The sequence below is a fragment of the Papaver somniferum genome, chromosome 2, assembly GCF_003573695.1.
Source record: "Papaver somniferum cultivar HN1 chromosome 2, ASM357369v1, whole genome shotgun sequence".
In the NCBI taxonomy this organism is placed as follows: domain Eukaryota; kingdom Viridiplantae; phylum Streptophyta; class Magnoliopsida; order Ranunculales; family Papaveraceae; genus Papaver; species Papaver somniferum.
In genome coordinates this window covers 155,687,566-155,702,160 of record NC_039359.1, presented here as the reverse complement: position 1 = coordinate 155,702,160, position 14,595 = coordinate 155,687,566, and the positions used below count along the sequence as shown (strand labels likewise).

The 14,595-nt window shown below is 35.5% G+C and overlaps 1 protein-coding gene and 1 long non-coding RNA gene across 2 annotated transcripts; one reads left to right on the top strand and one right to left on the bottom strand.

The window, feature by feature from the left end:
* Window positions 1–215: 215 nt before the first annotated feature.
* On the bottom strand, window positions 216–1,651 carry LOC113354157. Its single transcript, XR_003361700.1, has 2 exons — window positions 1,080–1,651; window positions 216–519 (listed from the first exon to the last, which is right to left on the bottom strand). It is a non-coding gene; the product is annotated as an uncharacterized LOC113354157 (long non-coding RNA).
* An 11,264-nt stretch (window positions 1,652–12,915) lies between these two features.
* LOC113352295 lies at window positions 12,916–13,638 on the top strand. The gene has a single exon (XM_026596134.1). It carries the CDS (start codon window positions 12,916–12,918, stop codon window positions 13,636–13,638), a length of 723 nt encoding a protein of 240 aa, XP_026451919.1.
* The last annotated feature ends 957 nt before the right edge of the window (window positions 13,639–14,595 follow it).

Genomic DNA, 14,595 nt, shown 5'->3' with positions numbered 1-14,595 from the left:
TGACTGCAAAATAAATCATTATCTCAGCAAGCATCAACCCTTTCTAGGTAACAATAACCAAGCTTTCATTCACAGATTAAACAACATTATTCATATTAAAACCATTAAGTATCAATGAGATCTAAACAACATCTAGGGATAAAATGTTGAAGAAAAATTAAAGAACAAGTAGTGAAGAACTTGACAATAATAAAGAATAAATGGAAAATGGAAAGTTATCAAGAGATCAGCTCTTGTATCCTATATCACCAATTTCTTAACAAGAGATCAGCTCGAATATAACTCCTGATTCAGTTAAGATGACGAACTGTAAGGTTACAAATCTGTAAACGTTAAGCATAACGCTTTCATACTTGAATTACATGAAGAACTCAAATAAGCACATGAGGAATATAGCCGCAATTGTCAACCTAACTGGATAATTCCTAAATGGGGTATTTCCAATTGATAATCAGCTGCATTTCACACCACATCAATAGTAGTCTGGTCATTTAGGAATATCTGCACCAATGATTTCACCTACAAAGAAGATTAAAAATGAAGATTAAAAACCAATCGAAACTAAAAATCAAGATTAGGAATATATGCACCATTGAAATCAATCAAAATGAAGATTAAAAACCACAATAAAGAAAAACATTTCACTGGGTCCTTGCTCATTAGAATCAAGATACCAAGTTCCAACTCGGTTTTCTGCCAAATAAAGCAATGCTTCTGCGTTACTAGTAACTCTACCAAACCTTAACAATCCTAATCTATGAATAACATCTAGCCATTAACAAACTGAAATTAAAAAAACGGTTTAAAGGAAGGGTAACCATTTATGTTCCACTAAGCATGAAATTGAACCAAGAACGGGAGATTGAGATCAATTAAACATAAAAAAATCCCTGAACTTTATAAACAAACTGAAACATTGAAGACATGAAACCTTGTATTTGTAGAGTTTTCTTTCTTACCATAGTGCCATAGTACAAAAAAAAAATCATTGGATGAAGGAAAACATAAACAGAACAAGTTAGTTAATTACAGATCTGATACTTATAAGAGTTATTAAATGAAAAGAGAGGGGTTTTTACCTTGTAAGAGTCAGGGCATCATTAATTACTAATAAACATCTGCAAAAATCATAAACCTTCTAAGTATTAGTGAGATTTAAAAACAACCTAGGGTTAAAATTTTGAAGAAAAATTACAGAACAAGTAATAGGACTTGATAATAATAAAGAATAAATGGAAAACTAAAGGTTTGATGATCATTATCTTCGAATTCTATAGATAAAAAATAAAATGAAAATTGGATTTCAGAAGCTAAGCAAAAATTAGGGTTCGCTATACGGCTAAGTTTGAACAATTATTGGTTGAGAAGGTAATGAAACAGATGAAATTGTGTGTGATTGAGTAATTGAGGGTTAGGGTTTGGTATTATTCAGCCATATAAACTCTGATGAGGAAGAAAACTTAACAATTTTCTCCACTTTATACGATTGGAAAACAAATTCAATGAAATAAAGAAACTAATATTGGGAGGAAATCTGTCAAAATATCGCTCATAATAGAGGAGCAGAGAAGAAGATAAAGAAAAGAGAGAGAGAGGCATTGTGAGGAAGAAGATCGAGAGATAAGAATCGGTGTCTGAGAAAGAAACCAAATCTAGAAATTAGATTAGACTTATAAAAACTATTTTCTCTAGCAATTTTAATTATATTCTTTCTAGAAGCTCTAGCTATTTACTAAACTACCCTATGATATTACGACTTCCACGGATACTCGATTTTGTTCTCCTCGTTTTTTCTTATAGAAACGTCTACCATCGAAAGCCTATTTTATTAAGAAAGCCTCAGGAAGTCGTTTTTATAAAGCCCAATCAGACTTAAAAAACCCATTTTCCACTAGTGCTTCTACTTTTGAACTAATGTTGTGATATTTTGGTTGATAGATCGTGCTTCCACCTAGTCCAATATGTCTTCCCAACCTGATGCAAATGAAATTCTAACTGAAGATTCTTCCCATTACTATTTGAATGACTTGGTAGGTTTTTTTGTTTTTGATTTGAAACTAATGGAAAGATATGTTGCTCATTCATTTTGACCATATCACTATGTTGTTTTTGACTAGCTTTGAGTTTTTGGAAAACGAATAAAGAAGCACAGGCATGGACAATAGAACGCAACAAGTTAATTATGTGTGTTATAGTTTGTAATGGATCAACAAATGAACGCCAATTTCAAATGGTTTGCGAGTGTAGTGGAGAAAGTAAAAGTCATGTGAAAAAGAGTACCGAATATAAACCAAAGACGAAGAGGAAGAATACCACTTTCACTAAGAAGACTAAATGCTCGTTCAAGCTTCAATTCAAGCACAAAAACAAAAGTAAGGTGTGGTGTTTGGAGAAAGTTGTATTCGGTCGTCATAACCATCCCATACCGGATACTTTGCTATCCCATCATTATGCGGTGCGGCTTAATGATGAAAAAAACTCATTGTAAGTTCCATGACCGAAAACCGTATGAAACCCATTGATATACTTGGTCATATAAAGCTCCTCAACCCATCGAATGTTTCTACTTTGCCAACCATCTACAACGCCAAAACAAAATTGAAAAATCAACAATGGGAAAATAGAAATCAAATGCAACAATTAAGGCATTTGGGGGAAAAGTATAATTACTCGGTTTTCCATAATGAAGATGAGGATGAACAAATAAAGAATCTCATATTGGCTCATCCTGAGTTTATACAATTGGCGCGGTGCTCCAAGCAAGTACTTTTAATGGGTTGCACGTACAAGACCAACAAGTATGAGATGCCGGTGTTGAACATTGTTGGACAAACTTCCACCAACTCACCGTTTAGTGTCGCGTTTTTCTTCTTGGAAAATGAGCTTGAAGAGAGTTATGTGTGGGCACTACAACAAGTGAAGTTATTCTACATGGAAGGATATACTCCAAAGGTGATTGTCACCGACAAGGAAAAAGCATTGTTGAATGCAATAGTGAGGGTTTTCCCGGATGCTCATCACCTTCTTTGCACGTTCCACCTATGGAATAACATTGAGACTAAATGTAAGACCATCATTCGTCCAAAAAAGAAAAGTCAAATGGAGAGAATAATGAAACTACCGGTTGATCAACAAAAGGAAGCCAAAGAGAAATTTAAGAAGGATGACGAGTTGGCGGAACTAAGATGGGATAGTTTCCAAAAGGATTGGGAAGCCATGACATATTCTCTCACCGTGGAAGATTATGAAGAACGATCTCGTATGTTATTGGCTAGTTTGAGAAGTTATCCAATTATGGTGAAATATTTGGTGGAAAATTGGTTGGGTCCGCACAAAGAGAAGTTCGTAGCCGCATTCACGAACCAATATAGACACTTCGGCAACCAAGCTACAAGTACGGTGGAATCATCTCACAACCGGTTGAAGATGAAGCTTTATAGTGGTGATGGTGGATTTGTTACGATATTCCAAGCCATGCACACCTATTTCCTCAGTCATCTCGATAGAGTTAGGGAGGCTTTTGAAAAAAACCGATCTAGTAGACACATTAAATGGAAAGACAATCCTTGGCTTCATGGAATTACTCATAAAGTGTCGCATCGTGCAATTGATTTGATCATGAAAGAAGTGATACACTTTGAGTTGGGTAACTTTGATGGAAGAGAGTGTGTTTGTCCTAACATGACAAGTTTGGGCCTCCCATGTCGGCATGTCATAGCCAACAATTACAATGCCACCGATACAAGATGTTGATCCATTTTGGTAACAATTATCATTCCATGAAACAATAGTTGATCAAGATTTTGGAGGAACATTTGCCGATACTGACATTGGAAAAGCGCTAGCCGCGAAATATGATACATTAACATGGGGGCAAAGAAAAATATGGTTGAGTAACTTCGTATACCTACAAACTAGGAACAATATGAAGGAACCACCTAAGATGAAGAGAAAGGGGAGGCCTTATACGAAACAAAAGAGGAGTGTAGTAAGGAAAACAGCAAGGGAATTGTTGGAAGAATCAAAGAAAAGAGATCCTTCGGGTTATGAGTTGTTGCGAAAAGCCTATGAAGCGAAGGATGAGATGGAGGAGGATGTTCAAGGTAGAAACAAACGAAGAAGAGGTCAAATGGAAAAAGGAGAACCAAGTCATCGAAATGTACAAGAAAAAGATCTTGAGCCTCCCTCTCAAGAAAGTTCAACAAACAAAGTTATTTTTAAAGGAAAATGTCCGGTCTTTCATTCCAAACAACTACCAAAAAGCGAAGTTGTTAAAGGAAAAGGTTCCAAAGCATGCAGAACAAAATATGGGGAAGTTAAAGGAAAAGGTTCCAAAGCATGCGAAACAAAAGATGGGGAAGTTAAGGGAAAAGGTTCCAAAGCATGCAAAACAAAAGATGGGGAAGTTAAAGGAAAAGGTTGCGAAGTTCCCTCCCAACGAAGCACAAGAAAAAGACTTGGCGGTGTTAAACAATTAGCAAGAAATATAGGAAAAATTCCGATGGTTGAAATATTTCCATCAAGTGAAAGGAAGGGAACGGTTCGTATTCCAAACGCAACTTACAAACCACCCCCTAGAGATGAGGAGGGTCGATATTCCCGGAATTATTATATCATCTATGAAATTTTACCTTCTTTTTTCCCTCGACTTTGTTCGTGAATATATTAAGGCACGGATGAGGTAGATGGAGATGGGAATTGTGGTTACCACGTCTTCGTGGATCAACTTGGACCCTTTGAAAACGCGAAAGATTGGGGTTGTGAAGAAGTTGACTATGTAAGGAAAAAATATTTAAGAACTACGTGGGCACCGAGATTATTACAGACCAATGATGAGATTTGAAAAAGACGAGTCCGAAATGGTGTTAAATGAAATATTTGTGGCATGGTAAAAGCGGTTACACGACAATAAATGTTTGACAAGTGAGTATTGGATGTCTATGCCAATAAACGACCAGCTACTCTCCAATGCATTCAATTGCGTTGTTCATTATATCTCGAATTCATTGAGTTTCACATTTTCACCAACAAGAGTACCATTTGACGAAGAATCAGATAAAACAAAAATAGTGGTGATGGGTTACGTGCACGGCAACCATTTAGTCGGCCTCCAAATGAGTGAAGGATGTCCATTACCTCCATTATTCGATTGTAACAAAATGTCCAAGTTTTGGTGTAATAGATTCGAGGAAATTTTTGAATTTTGGAAGGCACTACAAATGTCGAGGAGTAATGTCTCATTTGCATTGATGAGCGATGATGAGGATGACTAAACGTTCGTGAAGGGTGGTGAAAATATTTTGAATGACTCACTAGGAATAAAAGATTTTGTTTAGAAGTGATAATAGGGTCATATGTATTTTGGTATTTTTGAATGAAGTATTTTGTCTAGATTTGACAATATTATATATATTTTGAATGACTTACTAGGAATATGCATGAAGTATTTTGTTGAATTGGTTTTCTATTTTTTTTCTTGATAAAATTTTAGAACACAAGAATACATACCGCTAGGTTCGTGTCCCAAATAATCTAGCCGTAACCATAAATTTTGCAATATTTTGGGGATAAGCTATGTTACGGTTGGGTATTTTCCTATACAAACCCAGCTGTAATTCTAGCTGTGATCTAAATGTTGATATTAAAAGCAAATTAACCACGTGACATTACATAGAAATTACAACCATTAAACAACATGAGATCACATAGAAATTACAATCCATTAAACCACATGACATTACAAAGAAATTTCATTACAAAAGGACTAATAATCGGGTCTACGAATGCGATAGAAGTCCTTCAGGATGTTGAAATGAGGTAAGTATTGGAAATTTGACCTTTTCCACCTTCTCTATTCCTGAATAACACATTCTAAAACTTCAGAATCAGTTTCACCTCTAAGTCGTATTTGACCAATAATACGAACTAATTCCATAAATTCTTTAACTTGATCCCTTATATCTCCGTACCGACAATACAACTTAATTATATCACGGTTATAGGGGTTATCGGTTTCAGAGCAAAAGTTTTCATAAATGGTTCTCCAATAACTTGTAGTCACAAAACCATCTTGACGTCGTTCTTCTCCTCTTTTTGGATAGTATAGTACATAGTTGCGGCAAACACATAAATCTTCATCGAAAGTAAAACCAGGTTCAGCCATAATCTAGTGTATTTCTTTTTATACTAGAGTAAGAGTTTAGGTGGAGATGGTTGATGTTGAAGATGTAATGTGTAAATAAAAAAAAAAGATGGTTGGGCATGTATGTTCAACTTATATATAAGAAAAAATGCGTAAAGACTCTGTTTTCAAAATTTAGGTAGTACAAGTTCCCAACGGCTCTATTTTCAAACCAAATAGGGACAAAAAAAACAACAAAACTCACCCTAAAAACAACTTACATCTAGGTTTTAGAGAACACGAACCCAACCGTAACAATATGAACTGAGAAAAAATGGTTATTGTCATGGTTACATTTACGTTCGAGAGAAAGGTAACCTGGACGTAAAACTGGAAATGGTTTCTGTCAGTCTTACGGTTGGGTTTTCCCTAACCCAAACCTGGATGTAACCCTGCAAATATCTCATAACTAATTGTTGTCAGTCTTACGGTTGGGTGTTTTCTAACCCAAACCTGGACGTAATTTTCCCTGAGTACCAAATTATGATTTTTCATTTCACTTTAAAACTAGCAACTCAAATCCAATTTTCAGACTTATTCATTCATTCTAGCTAATACTAAGCCAAATTTGTGCAAAAACTCAAACATAAAGATACATATGCATTAGATATTAAAACTTGTTCATAACAAACCATAGTCTTTTACACCAAAGGAAACTTGTTCATAACAAACCAAAGAAACAACCAAAGGAAACTAAATAGTCTTCTACACCAAAGGAAACTAAACAGTCTTCTACAATGATGATATTGATAAAGTTTAAGGACAACGTCTACTCATTACAAGTACGACCACGACCTCTTTTGTTGCTTTTGTTACCACCTCGAGTACGAGGACCGTCACGACCAACATGACCACGACCCCGACCTCGACCCCGACCATGAGCATGCATATCCTCTTCATTGGTTTCAGAACTACTAGGTGATGGCTGACGTTGACTAGTACCCACATCTCTACTCCTCTTCGTGCCCCTCTCTAAGTTCTCGTAATCCTTGTTTGGATCAGGCAAGTGTTTGATTTGTTGTTGTAAAACCTTTACTTGTGCATTTGTGAGGGCCTCACATTTTTTTACGCATGGAGTCAATGTTTGTGCCAATTGAAGGCATTTCTTTTTCTATATTACATATCATGATGAAACAAACATATTAGTACAAACATATATAACGTCATTAAACATATTAGTAGAAATGTAAAAAAATGATCATAAAAAATAACAACTTTACTTACCGTCTTGAAATATAGCGCCTTCCAATCCATATCAAATACACTATTCTTCTCGGCTTCACGCATCTTCTTTTCTTGAGCTTTTTGGATATATACCGCCGCTTTCGGATCATTATTGATCACAAGACGATGACCAAAATGGTAATACCATTCCAAATAACCTTCTTCGGCTTCCTTTGTGCCTAGAGCAGGAATGAGCTCCTTCATACGGATTTGGTATTTTGCATTATTTCGGTCGTTCCAAACATTAATACTTGGTTGTGGGCGGTAGTTGAGCACGACATTGACACTTTTTTACGGAAGAACCATTAGCACACAATTTGAACGATTATTGAGTGACTTTTTCTTTCACATAATCATATTGGCGGAGAACTCGATGTGGATTGGCCATTACGTACCCATGAGGATGAAACAAAGGCCCGTTGTAGGATTCCAAACTTGAAAAAACACGATGATCAATCTTTTCTCCAAACTTATCTTTCTTTGGATCTATGTAAGGATCAAATATCACATCTTCAACAATGAGAGCATCCATTTTCAACCTTAAATCATCTATCTTCTTTTCTTTGTGCTTTATTTGGGTACCAGTGAATACAAACTTTTTTCCTGTTGGACCAGTTTCATCATCTGACCATGTTGTAGAAGGTCTCATGCTCGGAAAGTGGTCATATACCCATGCCTAACAAATTATATATAAATAAACATAAAAAATATGTACATAAAAAAAGATATATATAACAAAACAGAAACTATATAAAAATTACCTAAAAAAGACCAACATTCCCAACAAGTTCCGTGGATCCAGCCCTCGATGCTTTACGAAAACTAGCAAGTAAATAAGCGAGTGTGGTGGTGCCCCAAGCATACTTTTTGGTCTCCTGGAAATCTTTTAACTATTGTAGATAGTGAGCATTTACTCGTTTCCCCGAGTTATCAGGAAAGAATATGGTACCAAGGGAATGCAATAGGTACGCGGTGGCTGTACGACGAGCTCTTGTTTCATCTATCACCTCCTTACGTTTTACTTCAGCATCAAGTGTTCCTCCAAACATATCTTTCATATTCTTCAACAATATCTTTTTGATAGGTATAGCTGGACCTTCTCTTGCTTCATTTGGTTTATCTCCACCAGCCCACTTATACTGTTTCTCCGTATCAGCTGGCTCCCATCCAAGTGTGTCTTTGATAAGAGCATAAAGATCTGTCCAACTCATGTTGTTGTCAAAGCCTTCAGAAACAGCTTTTCCTTCAATGTTTAAGTCCAAGATTTGCTTCAATCATCCGGCGTTATTGTCATGTCGCCAAATGGAAGATGAAAAGTATCGGTTTCTAGCCAATATCGCTCTCTAAAGGCACTGGAAAAAATAGAATCAAACTCATGCTGATGGTTTAGAATTCCACAACCTAACCCTGTATCCGATACAAGGTCACGAACCGCTTTACATTCCTCACCTAACGACCAATGAGCAGACTTTTTATGTTTCAGTTTCTTTGTCGCAATTTCATGATCCTACAAAGAACATATAAACAAAAAATTTGTTAAATTTCTAAATTATGCCAAATAATTAATATTTTGAAGTTGAAAAAAATCATGCGAAATAAGAGAAAGTTTGAGATTCTTACCCTACTTTCGCAAACCTTAGCAGCCCATGAATGTGGATAACCAAATAAGACTGCAGATTTATCGGGCGCCTCACCCCAAAGTATACCATCCTTCTTCTTGGGAAAAAAATTATTGCCTTTAGGAATATGCTTGCCTTTTTGTGAAGGTTTCTTCTTCGGCTTATTTTCCTTCACTTGAGGTTTAGGTGTAGCTTCAGGTGAAGCAACAACAACTTGTTTCCCTTTGCCTTCAACAACAAATTCTTCTTCTTCATCATCATCAGATTCTTGTTGATTTGGTGTATCCCTAATTACAAGTGTACCTCCCAATATCACTGGTAGTTGAAATTGATCCCCTTCAATTTCTAGATCTTGGAAAACATTATCTTCCTCTTGAGGTACTTCAGGACATCTTTAGCTACTTCCTTGAATCATATCCTTCTTCTTCTTAGCATCCTTGGGGAGACCTCTATAATATACCCCACAATGAATTTCATGGCAAGGTGTAGGAGTATCTTTTGGAGTTAAATCATTTCCTCTCTTCTTTTTAGCCTTTGCTCTATCAGGATTCCTGCAAGTTACAAGAAATAGATCTTATAGAACTAGTTTGAAAAAAATTTAGAGGTTTCAGGATTATTTACGTCTGGAAAAACACTTCAAAAACCAAGACGTAGGAGCATACGTCTGGAAAAACACTTCACGAACCTAGACGTAGACGATTACGTCTGGAAAATTTACTTCACAAACCTAGACGTATAAGCTTACTTCTGGAAAAATTATTTCACAAACCAAGACGTAATCCAGTATGAAGCTTCTTCTAAAGATACATGAAGAATTACGTCTGGAAATTTACTTCACGAACCTAGACGTATAAGCTTATGTCTGGAAAAATTACTTCACAAACCTAGACGTAATCCAGTATGAAGCTTCTTCTAAATATACAGGAAGAATTACGTCTAGATTAGCTTATAAGATAAACCTGGACATAAATTAATTTTCTACGGTTGGAATTAAAAGGAACCTGGACGTAATTTCGATTTATACGGTTGGAATTACGAGCAACCTGGACGTAAACCAACATGCAAACTAATTTTACGGTTTGAATTCATCCAAACCAGGACGTAAGTTCTTCAGAAACTCAAATTACGGTTGGCGAACCTAGACGTAACACTAGCAGAATAAAAACTGAAACCCTAACTCTACTATGATTTCATTCAATCTAACCTATTTTAAGCACAAAAAAGAGTAAGCAAAGATGCGTTTGTTCGATTATTACCTAACATACACCATGGGTTGTTGTTGAGGAGTTTGAAATTGTGATTCTTCAGTTGCTTGAACCGGTTGTTGAGGATGAAGATTTGGGTCTAGTGGTTGATTGAGATGCTGATTCCCATCACTGGAATCAGTTTGCTTCTTCCTCATCTTTAGTAGAGATTTCAATCCAACGATGTTGAATTTTCGAATCGCAGATTAATCAAAAACGATGTGAATTGAAGTTGAATTGAAATGAAGTTACTGTGAAGGAGAGGAAGAGAAGAAATATGAGAAGGAAGAGGAGCAGTTTTTTGTGAATTAAAATAAAAAGAATTAGGTTTTTAAGTTTTTATTTTAGTTCAAGGGTACTCTAGACGTTTTGTTTTTGTGTTAGGATATCCCATAACCTCTTTTTTGGACACTAAGAATCCAAGTGAAGGCCCTCTATTGGTGTAAAACCCGTCCCAAATTTCAAGGGCATTTTTATCATTTAGTATATAAGGGTAGTTTTGTCATTTCAGGAAATAAGGGTAGTATAGTCATTTCCTGAAATGATATTGCAGTAGCATGTGGTTTTATCCTCTTTGATTTTTTGTTGTAGTTGTACGGCTATGGATTTTTCTAATGGGCCTAATAAGTATTAGTCTTTTCTTTCGTTAATGGGCCTTACAAAAATTATAATATTCATTCGTTTCTTTTGGGCCTAAGATACAAGGAGGCCTTGTAGTTTAGCATATAGTGTCGACCACAAAGTTTAGGTCATTAGTAATCCTTTTAGGTTTAGTATACTATAAATATATAACACAGAAGAAAAAAAAAAGTTCTTCCAGTAGAAAACAAAAAATAATACGGCGGTGATTAGTTCGTAGAATTGGAGCGGCCTTGATATTAGTTGGTTATTGATCTCATTACTGTTCTTCCTAGGATTATTGCTAGCGTTTGAGGTAGGCGCAACACAATCAAAAACCTTCTTTTTATTTAAGTTTCTTTTAATTAATTTTATTTTGAAAGTTTTGATTCATATATGAATGATAATCGATGTTGTGAGTATGATTACGTATGTTGGGCTGCGGTCCATAGATTGTGATTCTTAAAAACAACTATGATGGGATACGAGATATCCTTGGGAACGTTTTTGTTCCCTAAACCCACGTGGGGCTCCCTAGGGCGAGCGGATTTGATGTGATTGATTTGATTGTTCTTATGGATGTGGTGTTTCCATGTATTTGCGATGCTATTAACCATGCTAGTTGTTTTAAAAAAGAATTAAAAATGTTTGATAAAATGTTTTGTTGATTCTTTTCCTACTGGGTGTCACAACTCACGTCGTTTAATGACAAAAAATTCCAGATTTTATGGCACCACAAGGAGTTAATGGCGGAAAAGCGTAGAGATCGGTTTTGGTGCTATTATTAGTAGTTTGCATAGGATTTATGATTGGGATTGTAATAAAATATCATCAACTCTTTTAGATGATTTAATTAGTTATTTATTGGGTATTAAAGCTTTAAATATTATTGTGTTAATGTATAACCAAAGAAAACAATGCTTTGTTTAGACTACTCTATTTGATTGAATAATGGAAATTTCTGGATCATGTCAGTTTGACTGTCTATCATAATTATTATATAATACGTTTTTGTCTCATTTTTTTATGTTACATGTAAAAATCTCTCAATATGTACATATAAAAATTTCATAATTTTCTGAGTTCCAGAAGTATTTTTAAATTAATTGTTTTCACTGTACAAGAATCAGACGTTTTCTGTCAGATTCAATTTTATTGAAGTTGTCTATTTTTTTAAAATATTCTATGTCATGTTTTAGCCTTTAGAGTCTACTGAAAACTCAAATATGGTTCTTTTATATTTTCATAATGATCGACCAAAGAAAATTTGAAGTTGTGAGTGAATTGATATGATTTTTCTAAAACGAATCGTCACTGTTGTTCGTTTCTGCAGTACTGGTCAACTACTCGTTTGACTATGGTCAAAAGGTATTTAAGATAAACTAAAAATCCTAGAAATTGTTTTACTGGATAGGCGATAAGTTAGGATTCAGAATATATAATTTTAATAATTTTTGGATTCGTATTGGACTCGGTAAAATTATTTGAGTGAACTGGCGTCAGTTTCTATTTTATGAATCTTTCTTAAAAACGTAATTATTTTGGATTTAATCTGGAACTTTTAACGGTGAAATTAATTTTTCTGATAAAGTATATTTCTTTAGGGTTCATGTAAATTAAAAATCACGTCAAATTAACGGTTAGATGTTCCGAAAAGAATTTTTATGTATCCGCTGCAACAGAATTTCTGAATTAAACATAAATAAAGATTAAACAAAGAATTAGTCGTTTGGACTTGGGCCAAGTATGGAAGTCAGGGCCTGATATTTAAGGTAACATTTTGGATTTTGGGTTTTGGATTTGGGTTGAATCCAGGCCCGAAATTTGGGTTGTTACAGTTTGGTATCAGAGCTAGTCTGATCCTTTGGGCAGGCTAGTTTCTGAATAAGTCGGTACGTCTATATGCTTGAATGTGAAATTGTTGGTGTATCTATTGATTGTTGTTTTTTGAATGCGTAATAGGTTACACTTATTTTGCATAGATAATTCTCTCGGTGTTACTTATAATTTAATGTCCTTCAATCAGGACATGTCTCGTCGTACGAATGGTTTAGCCGTCCCACATGATGAGGGTTTCGGTGAGGTTGTTCGTGCTTTGAATGCTGTTGCTCAAGCGATGCAACAACAAGTGAATCTTAATCAGAATGCACCTCCTCCCCCTCCACCACCTAATCAACGAGCTTTGTTAGTTAGAAGGTTTAGTGAACAAAAGCCCGATTCCTTTAAAGGTAGTCCTGATCCACTGGTCGCTGAAGATTGGATAGATAAGATTGAGAAAATATTCACCCTATTAGGCGTGAATGACGAGGATAAGCTGGATCTTGTTGTTTTTAAGCTTGAGGGTGAGGCCACTCGCTGGTGGGACTTGACTCGTCGTTCTAGGAATGACGGTCTGTTTACCTGGGTAGAATTTCGACTCGCCTTCCTAAATAAGTACTTTCCACAAACTGCACGAAACCAACGCATGATCGAGTTTATGCAGTTGACTCAGAGAAATATGACCGTAGCACAGTACCAAGCCAAGTTTGAAGAACTTTCTCGTTTTGCTATTCATCTGGTGGAGAATGAAGAGCTGAAGGCTTTTAAGTTTCAGGAGGGACTTAGACCTTCAATTAAGGGTAGGTTGTCTATTTTGAAGATTACCTCTTATAATGAGATAGTGGAAAGAGCGATGATTGCTGAGAGAGACGTTGAGGAAGCGACATGGGAATTAGAGCCCGAAATGCGGAGCAAATATCCTGAACTTTTATAAGGTAACCTCTAAATTTCGTGACGAAATTTCATTTAAGGGGGATAGAGCTGTAAAACCCGTCCAAAATTTCAAGGGCATTTTTGTCATTTAGTATATAAGGGTAGTTTTGTCATTTCAGGAAATAAGGTTAGTATAGTCATTTCCTGAAATGATATTGCAGTAGCATGTGGTTTTATCCTCTTTGATTTTTTGTTGTAGTTGTACGGCTATGGATTTTTCTAATGGGCCTAATAAGTATTAGTCTTTTCTTTCGTTAATGGGCCTTATAAAAATTATAATATTCATTCTTTTCTTTTGGGCCTAAGATACAAGGAGGCCTTGTAGTTTAGCATATAGTGTCGACCACAAAGTTTAGGTCATTAGTAATCCTTTTAGGTTTAGTATACTATAAATATATAACACAGAAGAAAAAAAAAAGTTCTTCCAGTAGAAAACAAAAAATAATACGGCGGTGATTAGTTCGTAGAATTGGAGCGGCCTTGATATTAGTTGGTTATTGATCTCATTATTGTTCTTCCTAGGATTATTGCTAGCGTTTGAGGTAGGCGCAACACAATCAAAAACCTTCTTTTTATTTAAGTTTCTTTTAATTAATTTTATTTTTTTTGATTCATATATGAATGATAATCGATGTTGTGAGTATGATTACGTATGTTGGGCTGCGGTCCATAGATTGTGATTCTTAAAAACAATTATGATGGGATACGAGATATCCTTGGGAACGGTTTTGTTCCCTAAACCCACGTGGGGCTCCCTAGGGCGAGCGGATTTGATGTGATTGATTTGATTGTTCTTATGGATGTGGTGTTTCCATGTATTTGTGATGCTATTAACCATGCTAGTTGTTTTAAAAAGAATTGAAAATGTTTGATAAAATGTTTTGTTGATTCTTTTCCTACTGGGTGTCACAACTCACGTCGTTTAATGACAAAAAATTCCAGATTTTATGGCACCACA

Excerpts from the sequence above, each read along its gene's own strand:
- LOC113352295 (XM_026596134.1), top strand. The coding sequence starts at position 12,916 with ATGTCTCGTCGTACGAATGGTTTAGCCGTCCCACATGATGAGGGTTTC.